The sequence below is a fragment of the Cydia fagiglandana genome, chromosome 27 (genome assembly GCF_963556715.1).
Source record: "Cydia fagiglandana chromosome 27, ilCydFagi1.1, whole genome shotgun sequence".
Taxonomy (NCBI): Eukaryota; Metazoa; Arthropoda; class Insecta; order Lepidoptera; family Tortricidae; genus Cydia; species Cydia fagiglandana.
Genome location: NC_085958.1, coordinates 7,654,234 through 7,674,705, shown reverse-complemented (window position 1 = coordinate 7,674,705; position 20,472 = coordinate 7,654,234). Strand labels below are relative to the sequence as shown.

Genomic DNA, 20,472 nt, shown 5'->3' with positions numbered 1-20,472 from the left:
GTAGAACTACCTCTCCTCAACCGCTATCAGGTGGGAGTTGATAAAGAGGAGGAGAGAGGACTTACGTGGGCAGCATCTGGTCGATCTGCTCATCTGTCAGTTTGTCTATCACCGCCTCCAGGTGGTCACAGCTGGCTGCGCAAGGGTAGAACCTCTCCTCAACCGCTATCAGGTGGGAGTTGATAAAGAGGAGGAGGGGAGGACTTACGTGGGCAGCATCTGGTCGATCTGTTCATCTGTCAGTTTGTCTATCACCGTCTCCAGGTGGTCACAGCTGGCTGCGCAAGGGTAGAACCTCTCCTCAACCGCTATCAGGTGGGAGTTGATAAAGAGGAGGAGGGGAGGACTTACGTGGGCAGCATCTGGTCGATCTGCTCATCTGTCAGTTTGTCTATCACCGCCTCCAGGTGGTCACAGCTGGCTGCGCAAGGGTAGAACCTCTCCTCAACCGCTATCAGGTGGGAGTTGATAAAGAGGAGGAGGGGAGGACTTACGTGGGCAGCATCTGGTCGATCTGCTCATCTGTCAGTTTGTCTATCACCGTCTCCAGGTGGTCACAGCTGGCTGCGCAAGGGTAGAACCTCTCCTCAACCGCTATCAGGTGGGAGTTGATAAAGAGGAGGAGGGGAGGACTTACGTGGGCAGCATCTGGTCGATCTGCTCATCTGTCAGTTTGTCTATCACCGCCTCCAGGTGGTCACAGCTGGCTGCGCAAGGGTAGAACCTCTCCTCAACCGCTATCAGGTGGGAGTTGATAAAGAGAAGGAGGGGAGGACTTACGTGGGCAGCATCTGGTCGATCTGTTCATCTGTCAGTTTGTCTATCACCGTCTCCAGGTCGCAGCTGGCTCCTCAAGGGTAGAACCTTTCCTCAACCGCTATCAGGTGGGAGTTGATAAAGAGGAGGAGGGAGGACTTACGTGGGCAGCATCTGGTCGATCTGTTCGTCTGTCAGTGTGTCTATCACCGTCTCCAGGTGTTCGCAGCTGGCTGCGCAGGGGTAGAACCTCTCCTGAACCGCTATCAGATAGGGTTGGTAAAGAGGAGAAGGGAGAGGAGAGGACTTACGTGGGCAGCATCTGGTCGATCTGCTCATCTGTCAGTTTGTCTATCACCGTCTCCAGGTGGTCGCAGCTGGCTCCGCAAGGGTAGAACCTCTCCTGAACCGCCTCCAGGTGGGAGTTGGAGTATGCTGTTGAAACGTGCATGAAGACCTGGAAATTATTAATTAAGAATTACAGTTATATATTGCTTGGTTATTCATATATTGTTGCGCTTAATCTTTAACCTTAATGCGTAATCTTTTTCTTCCTCGCGTTATCCCGGCATTTTGCGACGGATCATGGGAGCTTGGGGTCCGCTTGACAACTAATCCCATGATTTGACGTAGGCACTAGTTTTTACGAAAGCGACTGCCATCTGACCTTCCAACCCAAAGGGCGAAACTAGACCTTATGGGGATTAGTCCGGTTTCCTCACGATGTTTTCCTTCATCATAAAAGCAACTGGTAAATAAATATTAAATGATTATTTCGTACATAAGTTCCGAAAAACTCATTGGTACGAGCTGGAGTTTGAACCGGCGACCTCCGGATTGAAAGTCGCACGCTCTTACCGCTAGGCCACCAGCGCTATTGCAATACTTAATAAAGAATAGAAAAAATGAAAAATAGTTGTTTAAAAAAAATGTCATAAACTTACGCTTAAGTCTTTCATATCTCTGGCGAGTCTGAGTAGGTGTAGTGGCGCGCGAACATTCGTGGCGAGCGCCGCTCGGAGGTGCTCGCCACTTCACCGTGACTTCATAAATATACTCACGCTCAAGTCTTTCATATCTCTGGCGAGTCTGAGCAGGTGTAGTGGCGCGAACATTCGTGGCGAGCGCCGCTCGGAGGTTATCGCCACTTCACCGTGACTTCATAAATATACTCACGCTCAAGTCTTTCATATCTCTGGCGAGTCTGAGCAGGTGTAGTGGCGCGCGAACATTCGTGGCGAGCGCCGCTCGGAGGTTATCGCCACTTCACCGTGACTTCATAAATATACTCACGCTCAAGTCTTTCATATCTCTGGCGAGTCTGAGTAGGTGTAGTGGCGCGCAAACATTCGTGGCGAGCGCCGCTCGGAGGTGCTCGTCACTTCACCGTGACTTCATAAAATATACTCACACTCAAGTCTTTCATATCTCTGGCGAGTCTGAGTAGGTGTAGTGGCGCGCGAACATTCGTGGCGAGCGCCGCTCGGAGGTGCTCGCCACTTCACCGTGACTTCATAAAATATACTCACACTCAAGTCTTTCATATCTCTGGCGAGTCTGAGTAGGTGTAGTGGTGCGCGAACATTCGTGGCGAGCGCCGCTCGGAGGTGCTCGCCACTTCACCGTGACTTCATAAATATACTCACGCTCAAGTCTTTCATATCTCTGGCGAGTCTGAGTAGGTGTAGTGGCGCGCGAACATTCGTGGCGAGCGCCGCTCGGAGGTGCTTGCCACTTCACCGTGACTTCATAAAATATACTCACACTCAAGTCTTTCATATCTCTGGCGAGTCTGAGTAGGTGTAGTGGCACGCGAACATTCGTGGCGAGCGCCGCTCGGAGGTGCTCGCCACTTCACCGTGACTTCATAAAATATACTCACACTCAAGTCTTTCATATCTCTGGCGAGTCTGAGTAGGTGTAGTGGCACGCGAACATTCGTGGCGAGCGCCGCTCGGAGGTGCTCGCCACTTCACCGTGACTTCATAAATATACTCACGCTCAAGTCTTTCATATCTCTGGCGAGTCTGAGCAGGTGTAGTGGCGCGAACATTCGTGGCGAGCGCCGCTCGGAGGTTATCGCCACTTCACCGTGACTTCATAAATATACTCACACTCAAGTCTTTCATATCTCTGGCGAGTCTGAGTAGGTGTAGTGGCGCGCGAACATTCGTGGCGAGCGCCGCTCGGAGGTGCTCGCCACTTCACCGTGACTTCATAAAATATACTCACACTCAAGTCTTTCATATCTCTGGCGAGTCTGAGTAGGTGTAGTGGCGCGCGAACATTCGTGGCGAGCGCCGCTCGGAGGTGCTCGCCACTTCACCGTGACTTCATAAATATACTCACGCTCAAGTCTTTCATATCTCTGGCGAGTCTGAGTAGGTGTAGTGGCGCGCGAACATTCGTGGCGAACGCCGCTCGGAGGTGCTTGCCACTTCACCGTGACTTCATAAAATATACTCACACTCAAGTCTTTCATATCTCTGGCGAGTCTGAGTAGGTGTAGTGGCGCGCGAACATTCGTGGCGAGCGCCGCTCGGAGGTGCTCGCCACTTCACCGTGACTTCATAAAATATACTCACACTCAAGTCTTTCATATCTCTGGCGAGTCTGAGTAGGTGTAGTGGCGCGCGAACATTCGTGGCGAGCGCCGCTCGGAGGTGCTCGCCACTTCACCGTGACTTCATAAATATACTCACGCTCAAGTCTTTCATATCTCTGGCGAGTCTGAGTAGGTGTAGTGGCGCGCGAACATTCGTGGCGAGCGCCGCTCGGAGGTGCTCGCCACTTCACCGTGACTTCATAAATATACTCACGCTCAAGTCTTTCATATCTCTGGCTAGTCTGAGTAGGTGTAGTGGCGCGCGAACATTCGTGGCGAGCGCCGCTCGGAGGTGCTCGCCACTTCACCGTGACTTCATAAAATATACTCACACTCAAGTCTTTCATATCTCTGGCGAGTCTGAGTAGGTGTAGCGGCGCGCGAACATTCGTGGCGAGCGCCGCTCGGAGGTGCTCGCCACTTCACCGTGACTTCATAAAATATACTCACACTCAAGTCTTTTATATCTCTGGCGAGTCTGAGTAGGTGTAGTGGCGCGCGAACATTCGTGGCGAGCGCCGCTCGGAGGTGCTCGCCACTTCACCGTGACTTCATAAAATATACTCACACTCAAGTCTTTCATATCTCTGGCGAGTCTGAGTAGGTGTAGCGGCGCGCGAACATTCGTGGCGAGCGCCGCTCGGAGGTGCTCGCCACTTCACCGTGACTTCATAATATACTCACGCTCAAGTCTTTCATATCTCTGGCGAGTCTGAGTAGGTGTAGTGGCGCGCGAACATTCGTGGCGAGCGCCGCTCGGAGGTGCTCGCCACTTCACCGTGACTTCATAAATATACTCACGCTCAAGTCTTTCATATCTCTGGCGAGTCTGAGTAGGTGTAGCGGCGCGCGAACATTCGTGGCGAGCGCCGCTCGGAGGTGCTCGTCACTTCACCGTGGCTTCATAAAATATACTCACACTCAAGTCTTTCATATCTCTGGCGAGTCTAAGTAGGTGTAGTGGCGCGCGAACATTCGTGGCGAGCGCCGCTCGGAGGTGCTCGTCACTTCATAAAATATACTCACGCTTAAATCCTTCATATCTCTCGCGAGCCTCAGCAGATGTAGAGGCGCGCGAACATTCGTGGCGAGCGCCGCTCGGAGGTGCTCGTCACTTCATAAAATATACTCACGCTTAAATCCTTCATATCTCTCGCGAGCCTCAGCAGATGTAGAGGCGCGCGAACATTCGTGGCGAGCGCCGCTCGGAGGTGCTCGTCACTTCATAAAATATACTCACGCTTAAATCCTTCATATCTCTGGCGAGTCTGAGTAGGTGTAGTGGCGCGCGAACATTCGTGGCGAGCGCCGCTCGGAGGTGCTCGTCAAACTTCACCGTCGCCGCCGAATGGAACACCACGTTTACCTGGAACAGGGTAGGCAGCGTTAGACCAAGTTAAGTTGGCAGCGATTTTGATAGCCTAGGCTGTGCAAGTGTTATTTAATCATAATTTCATAGATTGATGCCATTCTTCTAAAGCCCCCTCCAGACTATGCGCGTGAATCGCGGGCGAAGCCGCGAACGCAAGTGTGGCGTCGATTTCGCAGATTGTTCACGCCTTCGCGCCTTGTTCTCCGTTTTTTGTCGGTATTTCGGCCCGCGTCAAAGGAGATGCGAAGCGCGAACTTGCAAGGCTCCACATTACACAATATTTTGGCTCCTCTGTGGCAAGATAAATATGAATTATATTATGATTATATTATATTCAATCAATCAAACAATAATCATTTATTTCAAATAACAAAGATTCATAATACATAGTAATACATGGTTAGTAACACAATAAACTTATTATCTAGGTTAGTATTCTTATATTATATTATATTAAGCAGCTATATTTTACGGTTTTACGATAAAACAAAATGGAAAAACAGCTAAATCACGTATGATGCCATAGATAACTAACAGTTAAACTCGATCAGCTGATGCTTTTCCGCCATATTGACGCAAACCAAACTGCGAAATCGCCATGAAGTGTGCGAGTGTGGAGTCATACGTCAACTTCGCGTATGATCGCTCCGCGACGTCGCGCCGCGATTCACGCACATAGTCTGGAGGGGGCTTAATTGATAGCCCATCAAATGAAAACCAAAAACTGCCACATAGGGAAAAATGAGGGAAAACGATTCCTGTAGAGCAGCGGTCGGCAACAGGGGCCTGCGAGTCTCCATGGCTATTTTGTATAATATTGATAAAATAACAATGTGTGTAAGCGTAAATTTTTTGAGTTGACATCTTATTGCAAAATGAATGTGGGTTGACACATTATTGCGTATCAGCATGCAGGATGGTGTTTGGCAAAAAAGTGTCAACCCACATTCATTTTACAATATGTCAACTCAAAAAATTGACGCTTAAAATAGACATTTTATTGCAAAATTAATGTGGGTTTGACACATTTTTGCTAAACACCATTTGTTCTATGCTTTAAACAAAAATCTCACCTTCTCTGTAAGTATTTGTCTGTCAGACAGAGACAGACCGAGCCCCACCGCCTCGCAGTCTCCCGGCATCACCACCACCTTGTGTCGAAACTTTGGCACGTCTTGTTTAAGCCTGTCGAATACCTGGGAACAATCAATCAATCAATCAAAATATTTATTGTTGGTCATGAGTTACAGAGATGTTATTATAATGTACGTACAACGGTCTTCATGTCCTGCCTCTGTGAGGCGTACAATATGGGAACTTAATTCTAAATGAGATCATTTATGTAAATATAGTAACTTATGCTACACGAAATAATGGAATTTTAAAATGAGTGTACATATTGTTTTATATTATTCTGTTAAAAAATCGGAGATGCTGTAAAAACATTTCTCTACAAGCCAGTGAAAAAGTTTTCTTTTAAATTCCATAGGCGTCAACTTCTTTAGATGGATTGGTAGTTTGTTATATATTTTTGGACACATAACCATAACACTCTTTGAGAAAAATGCCGAATTTGACCCAGGATATCCAATATCATAACCATACTTAGATTGAAGACGTGGTCTTGGATTTCTACCTTCAAACATATTCGGATTATTTTTTACAAACAGACTGATTTCAAATATGTAAAGGGCTGGAAAAGTTAGAATTTTATTTTCGAGAAACAGTGGACGACATGACTCAGCTTGATTAAGACCATATATAGCACGGAGGCATCTTTTTTGCAATCTAAAGACTTGGTCTTTATTCCCAACATTACCCCATAAAATAATTCCATAGCGTAGATTTGACATGACATAGGCGTGGAAAGCTAGAAGAGCTGTATTTTCTGTTGATATTTGTCTAAGTCGTTTTAATGCATAGGCAAATCTTCTTAATTTTGACAGTATGTGTTCTGAGTGGTTAAGCCACAATGAACACACTTCAATATTTTCACCACACCTCAGCTCGGAACTCGGAAGCCTTACTTTGCACTTCGAAAACGAATAGCAAAGTTGCATTTTATCCACATGTGAGGCATAATCAAATGTAAATTTTGAGTTGTTTTCTTATGTTTGCTGGTAGAATTGACTTTTAAATGATGATTTTGGATGATAAATATTTAATAACATTCATTTGGATTTGATTTGGTTTGATTTTGTTTGATATATTACATTTAATATTTGCTTCGGGTTGGTGTGGTGAAAAATATTGTGTTTCACTCGGGGGCAAATTTTGTTTAACCCTCATGCTTTGAAACCCTCGCAACGCTCAAGATTCCATTTTTCGAACCACTTGCTACGCTCGTGGTTCAATTTTGGAATCTTTCGCTTGCTCGGGTATCAATATTAGCACGAGCGGTTAAACAACAACTTTGCCCTCGAGTGAAATAATTAACTACCTATTTGCTCTTGAGTTATCGATGTTTATAACTCATGCTAACTCGGGGCACGAATGTATACCGTAAACTCGGGTTACTTTAACCCAATGGAGGGTAACTTTGACCCACTCATTGACCCACATAAAAACCTAATTTAAAAAGGTTAATAAAAAACATAAACAAACAAATGAATTGAAAACGCATAGACTTACAATATATAGAGACGGGGTCTCAGCGAGCTGTCACTGTTGCCACTTTTGTTTAGTGTACGATTAACAATTTAACACCACCTTGCTGTAGCCATGTCGATAAAGTCATATCGATAAACTATCGACATTTCTTACAATTTTAATTTTACTTCAAAGGTTTGACGATATCTAAAACGAACAAAAACGCTTTTATTCTTTATTGTGGTTATCAGATCACAATTTTATCGTCACGCCCCAGCAGGGAACCAAGGGAAAGTTCACATATTTAATTAAAATACATAAACACCTACTAAGATATGTGTTCCGCAATAATTGAAATATTTTATTATATTATTTAATATATTTATTATTCATTAGCATTTCAATTATGTATATGTTTAACGAAGATATTGAAGCTTCAATTAATTGCTATTTCGCTTTCGTTCCACTGTGTAGCATTTATCAATATATAACATGATTAAAATCGACTTTTCACATCCCTAAAAGAGCACACATACACGTTTTTACGCACACATACACAGCCTGGATGCATCAAAAAAGGCAACACTTGATTTGAAGTTCACCTTGTCAACAGTATGGTTGTCCTTTTTTGACAAATGGCATTTTAAAAGAGCGAGGAGAGAGAAATGATACTAGTTGCTGCGCCGTCAAAGAGAACAGAAAAGGTAGGGGCCTTGTGAAAACGTCAAGGTTAAGCCAGGCTGAAACCAACCTCATGGCATATATTTATTATAGTGCAATAATATAACCTGGACCGAGTAAATCTCAATGGCCAAAGTTACCCTCCCGGGCTAAAGTAACCCGACTTTACTGTATGCATTTGCTTATTGCTTAAAAGCGTGTCCAGACGAGGACAATTTTTCGCCAATCTGATTGAATTATCCCATCAAATCAGGCCGTGCGGTCGCCAATGGTATCAGTTTGGTTGACTGTACCTTTTACCTAGAAGGAAAACCCACATTACCTTGACATATTTACTGACACTCAACCTTAAACATGACAACAGCATGTCAAAGAAAACACTTGTGCTTGTGTCAACGTCGTCAAGGGCCCAAAGGTCAAATTGACACATATTGATTCTGTTGGAGTGCAGTAAACTGAGTAAACAAATATGGTCCAATGCCAGTGATGCAAACAGATGCAAATTAAAATATAATAATATTGATGTTGTTCAAGTCGCATTTAAATGACACAAGGTAATGTCCAACATGATATATATTTGACTGTATTGAAAATAAATTATTTTCAAAATCATAATCAAAAAATAAATGTCTTTATTGCAAGATTATGGTACATTTACAGTAGTAAATATGTTACAATGTTTATCAGAACACATAATCTACCCGTCAGAGCATGCAATAGGTTCATCTCCTTCATCTCATCAGTACTGAATAATACCTATAATTAGGGTTCCGTACCCAAAGGGTAAAACGGGACCCTATTACTAAGACTTCGCTGTCCGTCCGTCCGTCCGTCCGTCCGTCCGTCCGTCCGTCCGTCCATCCGTCCATCCGTCCGTCCGTCCGTCTGTCACCAGGCTGTATCTCACGAACCGTGATAGCTAGACAGTTGAAATTTTCACAGATGATGTATTTCTGTTGCCGCTATAACAACAAATACTAAAAACAGAATAAAATGAAGATTTAAATGGGGCTCCCATACAACAAACGTGATTTTTGACCAAAGTTAAGCAACGTCGGGTGTGGTCAGTACTTGGATGGGTGACCGTTTTTTTTTGCTTTTTTTGTTTTTTTTTTGCATTATGGTACGGAACCCTTCGTGCGCGAGTCCGACTCGCACTTGCCCGGTTTTAATATCTAACACCATGCATGAAATAAGGCACCAGAAGATTAATAGAAAAGCGTAGACATCAGTTATATTTATACACAATTTCTATTTTAAAACCCGTATAAAACTATAAAGAGTAGGTAATTTGATTGTGACGTCACACGCTAGTGTTTCATATAAATTCCATAGTAGCAAAATCGTTTTGACAGTTCGAAAAAAGAAACTGACTTGACTAGTAGTCAATTGGCTACTTTCCTACTAGTCAAATCAGTTTCTTTTTTAGAACTGTCAAAACGATTTGCTAATACGAAATTTATATGAAAACGTGTGTAGTGGCGTCACAGACAACTCACCTACTTTTTATACTTCCATCCTATTTATTAAATATAAATTGTGTTTATGAATAACTGCTATCTATGTTTTTCTAATAATGATCAGGGGACCGATTTTTGAAATTCGACCACTCGATTTCGTGTATTTCGTTAAATGATATCTCCGCTACTAGGCGTTTAAATTCTACTAATAGAATTGAAATCGAGTGGTCAATACAACTAGATTCCAAATTTCGATCGCTCGTATTTCAAAAATTTCAATTTCGCCGTTTTCCACTGATTTTCGAATGACGAAATCGAGCGATCGAAATTCAAAAATCGGCCCCCTGGTGCTTTATTTCGTGCACGGTGTGAAATAATTTATTTTAAGTAGAGGAAAGTACCCAATACCCTATTGTTTATTTAATTTATTTTTGGTTTTCTAACACTAATAGTACCCTGCCTGTGCTTCGCTGGGCTCAATATTAAATAATACTTTCAATGTGTCTAGGTTATTGTTGCTTACGATTATTCCCAATTTTGACATCGATAGCTTCAGTAGTTCTCGAGATATTTAGGAATGTGAGAATGTGACAGACAGATGGACGGACGGACAGACTCGCGCCATAAGGATTTCTTATGTACCTTTTTGGGCACGGAACCCTAAAAATATACAAACATTAATGCCGGCCAATATGACGGCAGGTATGAGTAAGTGACCCTGCCTATGAAGCCGATGGTCCTTGGTTCGAAACCTGGTAAGGGCATTTATTTGTGTGTTGAGCACAGATATTTGTTCCTGAGTCATGGGTTTTTTCTATGTGTTTAAGTACCTACATATATGTATATTATAGGTACACTAGCGACCCACCCCGGCTTCGCACTAGTTATTTACTCGAAACCGTAAAAAAATATATATTCACCTAGGCCTTCCTCAAGAATCACTCTATTGATAGGTGAAAACCGCATCAAAATCCATTCAGTAGTTTTTGAGTTTATCGCGAACATACATACACAAATTCTCTCTCGGAAGGGTTTCCACGGAAGACCAGCGTCGAGATCCTTAGGTGGTATCTCGACATTAAGCTGAGTGGAGACCTTTTCATTGACACTTAATGATAAGTTGGTTCTCTATGTCTCATGTAATACTTAAGTTAAATTTAAGCGTTTATGAATAAATTTCTTCTATTATATTCTATTCACAAACAGACAGACGCGGCGGGGATTTTTTTTTATAAGGTGTAGTCATATCGTTGTCTGAGTACCCACAACACAAGCCTTGAGCTTACTGCTGAAGCTAGTCAATTTGTGTAACAATGCCCTATAATATTTGTTATTATTTATTTATAAAAGGTATAGGGTTCAAGCCTCTCTTTACAATAGGTACCTAATCGTTTTGAAGGTAGTCTGAAACACGATTTACCACGATGATTGTGGTAAACCTCACCTCAGATTAAGGGACCTCAAGGTTATGGAAATAGACAGGCTGGCTTTCAAAATCTAGGTTTTCTTGTGGTTACAATTACAGTTCTGATTAATTTATACCTAACTAGTAAAAAAGCACTAAGTGGCCTAGCGGTAAGAGCGTGCAACTTTCAATCCGGAGGTCGCGGATTCAAACCCCGGCTCGTACCAATGAGTTTTTCGGAACTTACCTATGTACGAAATATCATTTCATATTTTACCAGTCGCTTTTTGATAAAGGAATTTTTCACCTCAGCAGCTCGAACAAGGGTACTTTGCTTCTTAAGAACAGTGAGCAAAATGCGATTTTGCTCACTGATTCATTTTGTCACACTCAGTGAGCAAAATCGCATTTTGCTCACTGAGTTAGACAAAATGAGTGAGCAAAATCGCATTTTGCTCACTGAGTGAGACAAAATGTACATAATTCAAGTGACCTTTATAATCAAATGTCATTTCAACATGCGGGGTCTAATACAAGTTCGATATACTTGGGTTCTATTATCTCTGTCCCTCTAGGTATGTTCTCACTGCTTAGGGTGAAAATTTTTGTGTACTACACGAGATCAAAGTTATTTACATCTCGTGCGCTACGCTCGTGAATCTATTATAGAATCTTTCGCATGCACGGGACTCAAAATAGGCACTCGAAGAAATATCAAACTTTGATCTCTTGTTGTACAAATAACTATTATATTGACACGGAACGTTCGCGAATTTTCCACACCTATGATTGAGTATAAATGCAATGCGCCTACACAGTGCATTCGTATGGCCACCACGTACCGTTGTGACATCCGAGCTGCAAGAATATATGAAATGTGTTGCAGGCCCATTCAAAACAAATGAATGAGCAATCGCACAAATGCGCGTTTACATTTAGGCCGTCTTTGCGAAATTTGTAACTTTAATTATAGCCCCCTCTGCAGAGCATGCATGGAGGCAGAGGAGACAGCCGCCCACGTCATTCTCGAATGCCCAGGGGCACAAAATAAATAATAGTACTAAGTACAGAAGACTCACTCTCTAACAAAACGCGTCTGTTACGATCAGCACAGATATGGCCGCTAGGTGGCGACAGCGCCACGCGCGGCTTATGGCAAACCCCAAAATTGGGGCCGACGGATGCACTTTTAGCTACCTGTAGCAAAGCGACGAAATCGCGGAGTGAGCCACGCCTGCCAGGGGTGGCAGAGTACCGGGCACAACATCTCGGCTCACCGGGGTCTCTCCCAGAAGTCGTCGGCAACGTCAAGTGTCTGCTAGGCTTCTTGGTAGAGTTGGGCTGGCAGGAATAGTGTCGCCAACCCCCACTCAAAATTGGCGCAATAATATGAGGTCGAGTTACGGAAACCAAACCCGCGAAAACCTACCTATAGGCCCGTCCAGACGGGACAATTTTCGTCCTATCTGATTAAAAAGGCCCGATCGAATCAGAGGGCGTACCGCGAACCCCGTTCGACGTGTGTTGCCTCCCTGTCACACATACGTACGAATTCGTTCGGATTTGCACTATATCTATTTTTGTATGAGATTTTGAACAGCGCGCCAAGCAGGACGTTGTGGTAACTCAAAATCCCATACAAAATGTCACTTAACGCAAACGCGTACATCGCGTCACGCTATCGAATGAAATTTACACTAGGGGCGTAAAGTCAGGAAATTAGAACGGAAAAAAAATGGCGCGCCGTTCGAGACTGCGAAGGTAGAAGCCTGGAGAGCTCGGAGAAGAATGGAGAAGCTTCTCCACGAGAAAGCCTGGAGAAGGGAGAACTTACAGTATCGTCGAAAATCTCTTCTTTCCTCGTGTAGATGTCCTTCCCCCGTTTCTGCCGCACCAGCAGGTGGATGTTCTCCACGCCGGGGCACGAGCGGAGAAGCTTCTCCACAAGGAAGCCTGGAGAAGAATGGAGAACTTACAGGATCGTCGAAAATCTCTTCTATCCTCGTGTAGATGTCCTTCCCCCGTTTCTGCCGCACCAGCAGGTAAATATTCTCCACGCCGGGGCACGAGCGGAGAAGTTTCTCCATGAGTACTTTGCCGAGGAAGCCTGGAGAAGAATGGAGAAGTTTAGTCAGTGCTGTGGGTATGCGATTATTGTTCGTTTATTTTTTTATATCAGGCCCAGCGAAACTGTAGGGTACCTAATGCCAGCAAACCTACAGTTAAATAAATGTTAATTGGTACAGTTACCACATATTTTGTTACAAAAAAAAACCGGCTATCAAAAACTAAGTAACAAAGTCCGACTCACGTTTTTTTTCCTGTCATCTATAGGTAAAGAACTATCTATTGTGTATTTTTTTTGAGAATTGCGTTTGTGATATCGATCGCATAATCCAAAGAAAGCACCAGAAGATTTATAGAGAAACGTAGACAGCAGTTATTTTTAGACACACTTCAATTTTAAACCCCGTATAAAACTATAAAGAGTAGGTAATTTGATTGTGACGTCACATGCTAGTGTTTCATTTATATTCCATACTAGCATAATCGATTTGACAGTTCGAAAAAAGAAACTGATTTGACTAAGTGGTCAAATATCCTATTCATTATTTGTCTGGGTCCGCTTGGCAATGAATCCCACGAATTGGCATAGGACTAGTTTTTACGAATGCGACTGCCATCTGACCTTCCAACCCAGAGGGGAAACTAGGCTTATTGGAATAAGTCCGATTGTGTTGCAATTATGTAACATTATGATGATCACATCCTGTGATCATATGATCGATTAAACATGATTACATATACAAAGTATCTATTTATATAAAAAAATTGGGACGAGGATAGAGAAAATACAAGAAGGTCGAGTTTCAGTTGTTTTCAATAGTGTCTAGAGTTGGACCAAGATAAGTCTGCAACGATTTTCATAGCACCCGCAGTGCAAGTGTCATTTTAAACGTCAAACTTCTATAAAATTATGTTGTATAAATAACACTGGCACTGCTTGTGTTATCAAAATCGTTGCAGACTTGCCATGGTCTAACTCTAGCTAAACGGCCTGGGGAGTGGGGGCCTACCGCGAAAACTAAAATGCCTAAATTGCGGGGAAAAGAAGTTTGACGTTTAAAATAACACTTGCACTGCGTGGGCTATAAAAATCGTTACAGACTTATTTTGGTCTAACTCTAGTGCTTTATTTTGTAAAACCATCAAACTTATCTTGGTCATATGCTAAACTTTGTAAAACCATCTTCAAATATTTGACAGGCAGGAAAACCCAAAATTTATGTGATTACCACGTCTGGACGCTTGAACTCTCGGCTTGAACTACATACGTACTGCCACAGAATAAATAATAGTACTAGGTACAGAAGACTCGCTCTCTAACAAAACGCGTCTGTCACGATCAGCACTAGGGTTTCTGCTCGAGAATTCCCGAGGCGAGAAATCTCGAGAAATTTGTCCTAAGTCGAGACGGGAAAAAAATATTCAATGCCTCGAGAACTCGAGAAATAAATCTCTTGTGATAAGTAAAAAGAAAACACGCGTATAACACATGATATAATGTCTATAATGTATTTCTTTAGGTAGTTAAATAAATATGAACAATGTTTTTTTTTACAATTTCAGGTAGGAACCAACTTAAAACATTTATTACCAACCAAATAAAAAAACCGGGCAAGTGCGAGTCGGACTCGCGCACGAAGGGTTCGTCACCCATCCAAGTACTGACCCCGCCCGACGTTGCTTAACTTCGGTCAAAAATCACGTTTGTTGTATGGGAGCCCCACTTAAATCTTTATTTTATTCTATTTTTAGTATTTGTTGTTATAGCGGCAACAGAAGTACATCATCTGTGAAAATTTCAACTGTCTAGCTATCACGGTTCGTGAGATACAGCCTGGTGACAGACAGACGGACGGACGGACGGACGGACGGACGGACAGCGAAGTCTTAGTAATAGGGTCCCGTTTTACCCTTTGGGTACGGAACCCTAAAAAAACTACCTTGATCCGTCCCCTATCGTTCTAGCTTTAACCGATTTTCATGTTTTGAAACTTTTGAACTATCATGATTGATGACATTCATGTTGTGTATTTTTATTGAAAAACGCTTTAAATTTTTTTTTATCGAATTATAGGACCATGTAAGAAGTGTAATAACAAATATTACACAATTAAATTACTATTGATAATTCAAATCATCCCGATTATATTCCTATTAGCAAAATATTACAATTTTAGCAGCTTTATTGTTAGGTTGAGTAAGTACGAGTAATTAATATTACGTAGTAAAACTTTTGTAAGTTTTGTCACATCGAGTTAAATTTATTGACTTGATATTGCTGCCTAATATAATACCATATTCTGGTTTGTTTACATTTTGTTGAATACCTAAAGAAATACACTACTTATAGCATAATATGTTATGTTATCGCCGATGCGCACGCCTGCACCTATAGTTTTTTTTGTTATTGTATTTTTGATTATTAAGTGCAATTTATGGTGACTAAAAATGTACCATATGTTTGATTATTGTTCTCACCTACGATTCCTACGAGTCTGATTTGTAAAAATGCAAAAAAAAAAATACATGGTGTTTTTTGGAGCCTTCAAAATTTCTCGAGATACTCGAGAAACTCGAGAAATCTTGGTCGAGAATTCCCGTGCCTCGAGAAATTAAAAACGTCGAGAAACCAGAAACCCTAATCAGCACAGATATGGCCGCTAGGTGGCGACAGCGCCACGCGCGACTTATGGCGAACCCCAAAATTGGGGTCGAAACCTTTAGCAAAGCGACGAAATCGCGGAGTGAGCCACGCCTGGTATTGCGATGAATTATGAAGATTTAAAGTAATGGGGTCGAGGTCACAGACTATATTGAACACGTAGACCACGTTTCGGCTTTTTAAAATTCTATCAATCCTGTCACTATTTAGGGTTCCGTGCCAAAAGGGTAAAAACGGGACCCTATAACTAAGACTCCACTGTTGGTCCATATCCACCGTCAGTCTGTCTCTCACCAGGTTGTATCTCACGAACCGTGATAGCTATACAGTTGAAATTTTCACAGATGATGTATTTCTGTTGCCACTATAACAAAAAATACTAAAAAGTACGGAACCCTCGGCGGGCGAGACCGGTTCGCACTTGTCCAGTTTTTTTAACGACATTGGCCAGTACGTTTCTTTAACATTGGTTCTCAATCAGTGATGAACTAATAGAAATGCATAGAAATGTGTATGCAAAGGTGCTAGGATAATTGTATTGCTGACTGTATAATACCGTATTTGACTGTATTTAAAATAAATTATTTTACACCATGCAAGAAATAAAACACCAGACGATTAATTAGAAAAACGTGGACAGCAGTTATTTTTAGACACAATTTATATTTTAAAACCCGTATAAAACTATAAAGAGTAGGTAATTTGATCGTGACGTCACATGCTAGTGTTTCATATAAATTCCTTAGTAGCAAAATCGTTTTGACAGTTCTAAAAAAGAAACTGATTTGACTAGTAGTCAAATATCCTATAGTGAACATATTAATATACCTACTTATGTTAGTGTTGCAACGAAAACAAATAAGCATATTCTTTGAATACCTGTTAAAAAGTAAAAAAGTTTGTATTTTTTATCGGCTACAGAAACGCTACCTACTTTAATTAAAAAAAAAATATGTGGGTACGTTTTGATTCCGTTGTAGAGTCATATATGTGGAAGCTTGTAATTTGCATATATAGATGGTCAAGCAAATCTTATCAGTAGAAAAAGGCGCGAAATTCAAACTTTCTATGGGACGATATCTTTTCGCGCCTACATTTTTCAAATTTGCCGCCTTTTTCTACTGACAAGATCTGCTTGACCCAGTATAGTAAATAAGTCTATCAACCTATGTAGGTATATTAGGCAGTAAGCATCCCGAATAAAAAAAATAAAACTAAATATTAAGCCGATTTTGACAATAACGGGAAAAAAACATAAGTATCATTTTTTTATCTACATATTTAAAAGAAGCTTTTATCAATGAGACAAGTCGGCTCCGTTGGGCCTCTACATTCAGAGTTTCAATTTCAATTCATAATGTATAAACATTTTATATCAATGATATAAACAAAACGAAAATCATTTATTTACAAACAAGATAGTGTTACTAAAAGAATATACTTATAAATAAAATATCTAAGATCAAAATTAAAAACTAAATTTTATTTCTTGTTGCAGCAGGGATCTGTCTAGATTTAAGCTCTGTACTATGTATTAATAAATAAGTAAATAAATAACAAAACGTTAATAACCTTGAACTTACGAGGTCAAGGTCACCCAATTGGTGTAAGTAAATTTAAAACTTTTTGGCCAAGTTTTTTTTTGTATTCTCTTAATAGTAGGTAGAGAATCCGCTCTATTGATCTGGTTAAAAAAGACTTATATAGGTAGGTATATTTTTATGTGGAATATTGAGTTTTCGGTGCGTCGTATCTACATACAAATAAGTATAAAATGTACCTGTATAGGTACATTCTATACTTATTTGTATATAGGTACATTTTATACTAGTATGAACGTGACGATCCGGAAAATAATATTTTTATAGCTCAAAATTCTGGATTGAAAACGCTAATGAATTTAATTAAAACAAAGATAAATGTAAGATTAGAAAATTCAAAACAGAGGACAAATTGTTGTCATAAAAATATCCTTCTTAGAAAAAACACGGATTCAACTCACCTGTCGCACCGGTGATCATAATATTCTTCCCATCATAAAACTTTTGTATCTCTGTCAATTTCTTCTCATCTTTCCTACACTCCAAACACTCGTCAATCTTTTTACTGCTCAAATTATTTAAAATCTCCAAATTCCTGTTTTCCTGTTCCATGTTTCCATTTATTTCTTGATTCCTGTCGATTTCCTCCAAATTCCTGTTATCCTGTTCCATGTTTCCATTTATTTCTTGATTCCTGTCGATTTCCTCCAAATTCCTATTTTCCTGTTCCATGTTTCCATTTATCTCTTGATTCCTGTCGATTTTGAGTTGAATTAGATTATTCTCCTTCTTATTTCCTGTTTTCACCGTTTGTCTCTCCTGTTTTAAGTTCCTGCTCCTGTCCGCGCTTTCCTGTGCGTTCCTGTTCTCTATTTTCATGTCCAGTGTTTCGATTATGTTACTATTGGTGTCGAGAGTCGCCATTGTGATTTCAGCACATTCTGTGAACAATAAAACGTAGATTTAATTATAAGATTCAAAACGAAAGGGTTATGAAATGATGCCCATTTTAGAGCAAGTTTTGACAACATTTCATAAAAATAATAATACCTAGAAAATACCTAAGTATTTTCATACAGTAAGATATATTTTACTTTATAATAATTAAAATAGGCCCTTGAATCATTGTACCAAGGATGCTGGCGGCATTTCCTCGCTGATTCGCAACGCTGATACGTTGTGCGAGGTAGCCGCCAGCTCTTCGGTCACCAGTTACGTCAACCAGACGCTTCGCGATTTCTGCGAACAACTTGTGCGCGTTGGGACCCCATGGACCTCTAGAGTCTCTAGTCCAGTTTCAACTCCAAAAGGTACAAAATGGTACTCTCTAACCAAGGCTCTTATTTATTTATACTTAACGTTTCAAAATTTCGGTATTTAAAAACAGTATTTTTGAAAAACTTTTACGTACGGACGTTCTAACACAATCTGAAGTTAAATTAGAACTAGGAGAAGTCACGGCAGTGTGAGTTGTTTTTATATGTGCAGTAGCAGTACCTATACTATACCTACTCGTATTTTACTATGTATTTAATATTTATGTATTATGTGCAGACATAGTAAATTTTATAGCATTTTTGGTGGCGCGGAGTGGTGTTAACGGAATAGGTATAGATTTTTCAAACTGAAATGGTTTATGGTTTTAATTAAGGTTAATATTAACGTAATTAACGCTAATTAATTAACGGAGCCGACATGTCTCATGCGCGAGAGGGCTTGGGCTATAGTCCCCACGCTAGCCTAATGCGGATTGGGGACTTCACATACACCTTCGAATTTCTTCGCAGATGTGTCGGCCTAAATCGCAAACCTCGTAACTCCTCCGGGGGAGTTACGAGGTTTGCGAATATAAGTATTGTTGTCCAAGGTAGCAATTACTAATTTCCTTGAAATGGAGTTACGAGGTTTGCGATTTAGGCCGACGGTCTGCAGATTTCCTCACGATGTTTTCCTTCTTTTAAATATGTAGTAAAAAAAACGCTAATTAATCATTAGGGTTGAAATTGTTTAGGTATACCGATTCCTTTAACACCACTCCGCTGCAACCAAAATGCTATAAAATTTATTGTTTGTTTATTTCTGACCATATTTTTAGTGTATAGTTCGTTTTTGACGTGAAACGTAGGTAAACGTCTTTAAAAACCCGTAGAGGGGCTCGGATCAAAAACCGATGTAACGAAAAAGTGTTATGGCGCGGCGGCTTATATCTCCGAAACTATAATACCTATAAACATAGTTTTGATACAGATGTGTAGAAGAAAGTAGCCATTACTCGGAACAGCACGTGCCGCTGACATAGATGGCGCTGATTCTGCGCTAGATACGACGTATTCGGAGCAAAAATGACCCCTATTTTCAGTGTTCATTTAGTAATGACTCATCAGCCCATTAACCGATTTCGGTAAAATTCATGTCATTTGATAGATCTTACTTTATTTTAATGAAATATGAGTAAAATAAAGTACGTGGAATTATAATAAGCTGTTAAAAAATAAAAATGTGACAGTTTTTACAGAATTTTTATCACTGCTCTTGTTTGAGGCCACCGTGTGCGATAAAAAGGGTGCAAAACTGACAAAATATACCTGAAATAGTAAGATAAAGCAATAACGGTTCTTTTAATACCACATTCACCATAGTAATACATGCTCATCTCCTAAAATAATGCATTAGCATCATGGCGGCGCGAGTTACTTTGATAGAACACATATAACGTATGACGGCTGCTTGACAATCCCGAGTTCCTAATGCTAGTAAGTATATAATAATCTTAGTTAGGTACTTTCTGATGTAATGGGTAAAACATAATTTAGAAAAGGTCACTTCTGTGGACAATAGGTACTATAAAAGGTAACGACTGTGGTTCATATATATCCGGTTTGTCTCATTTGAGTCTCAAGTATTGAATGAAATATTCTGCCTGTAAAGGTGCTGCGTAAAAAATTGCTTTTAGATTCCCTTAAATGCGATGGCTACAGGAAAAACACGAACGAGTTTGCTATAAAACGTGTATTACCCGTATAAAATATCTATTCTCGTAATTTTGGTGTGTTATTTACAAAAAAATTGTACCTAATCGTTACATTCATTACTCCAAAATGAATTGATCATTTAATTATTTAAATAAGTGTGACGCTGTAATTAATTATTTTAAAATTACCCATCAAATGCTGTATTCAAGTTCATCTAGATACAGTGAATCATTATGACCCCAAATAATCTTTACAGATAAAATTTAGATATTACTCAAAATTATTATAATACATCACGCATTCGCGAGATGTGCGACTTCGGTATTCAAACACAAAGCAATAGTACAAGAGTCTAACTAAAT

At 40.8% G+C, this 20,472-nt stretch overlaps 2 protein-coding genes across 2 annotated transcripts in view; both read right to left on the bottom strand.

The window, feature by feature from the left end:
• Window positions 1-20,472, bottom strand: part of LOC134677927 (fatty acyl-CoA reductase wat-like) — a 51,235-nt gene that overhangs the window by 20,261 nt on the left and 10,502 nt on the right. The window contains exons 2-6 of the mRNA XM_063536373.1: window positions 17,600-18,079; window positions 12,845-12,975; window positions 5,807-5,929; window positions 4,602-4,727; window positions 1,068-1,213 (exon numbers count right to left, since the gene is read on the bottom strand). Of these exons, the coding sequence (XP_063392443.1) occupies window positions 1,068-1,213; window positions 4,602-4,727; window positions 5,807-5,929; window positions 12,845-12,975; window positions 17,600-18,062 (989 nt within the window). The 5' untranslated portion in view covers window positions 18,063-18,079. The remainder of the gene's footprint in view (window positions 1-1,067; window positions 1,214-4,601; window positions 4,728-5,806; window positions 5,930-12,844; window positions 12,976-17,599; window positions 18,080-20,472) is intronic.
• LOC134677909 (probable multidrug resistance-associated protein lethal(2)03659) overlaps window positions 11,036-20,472 on the bottom strand; it is a 140,982-nt gene continuing 131,545 nt past the window's right edge. The window contains exon 35 of the mRNA XM_063536355.1: window positions 11,036-11,115. The gene's annotated coding sequence lies outside the window, so the exon portion shown is untranslated. The remainder of the gene's footprint in view (window positions 11,116-20,472) is intronic.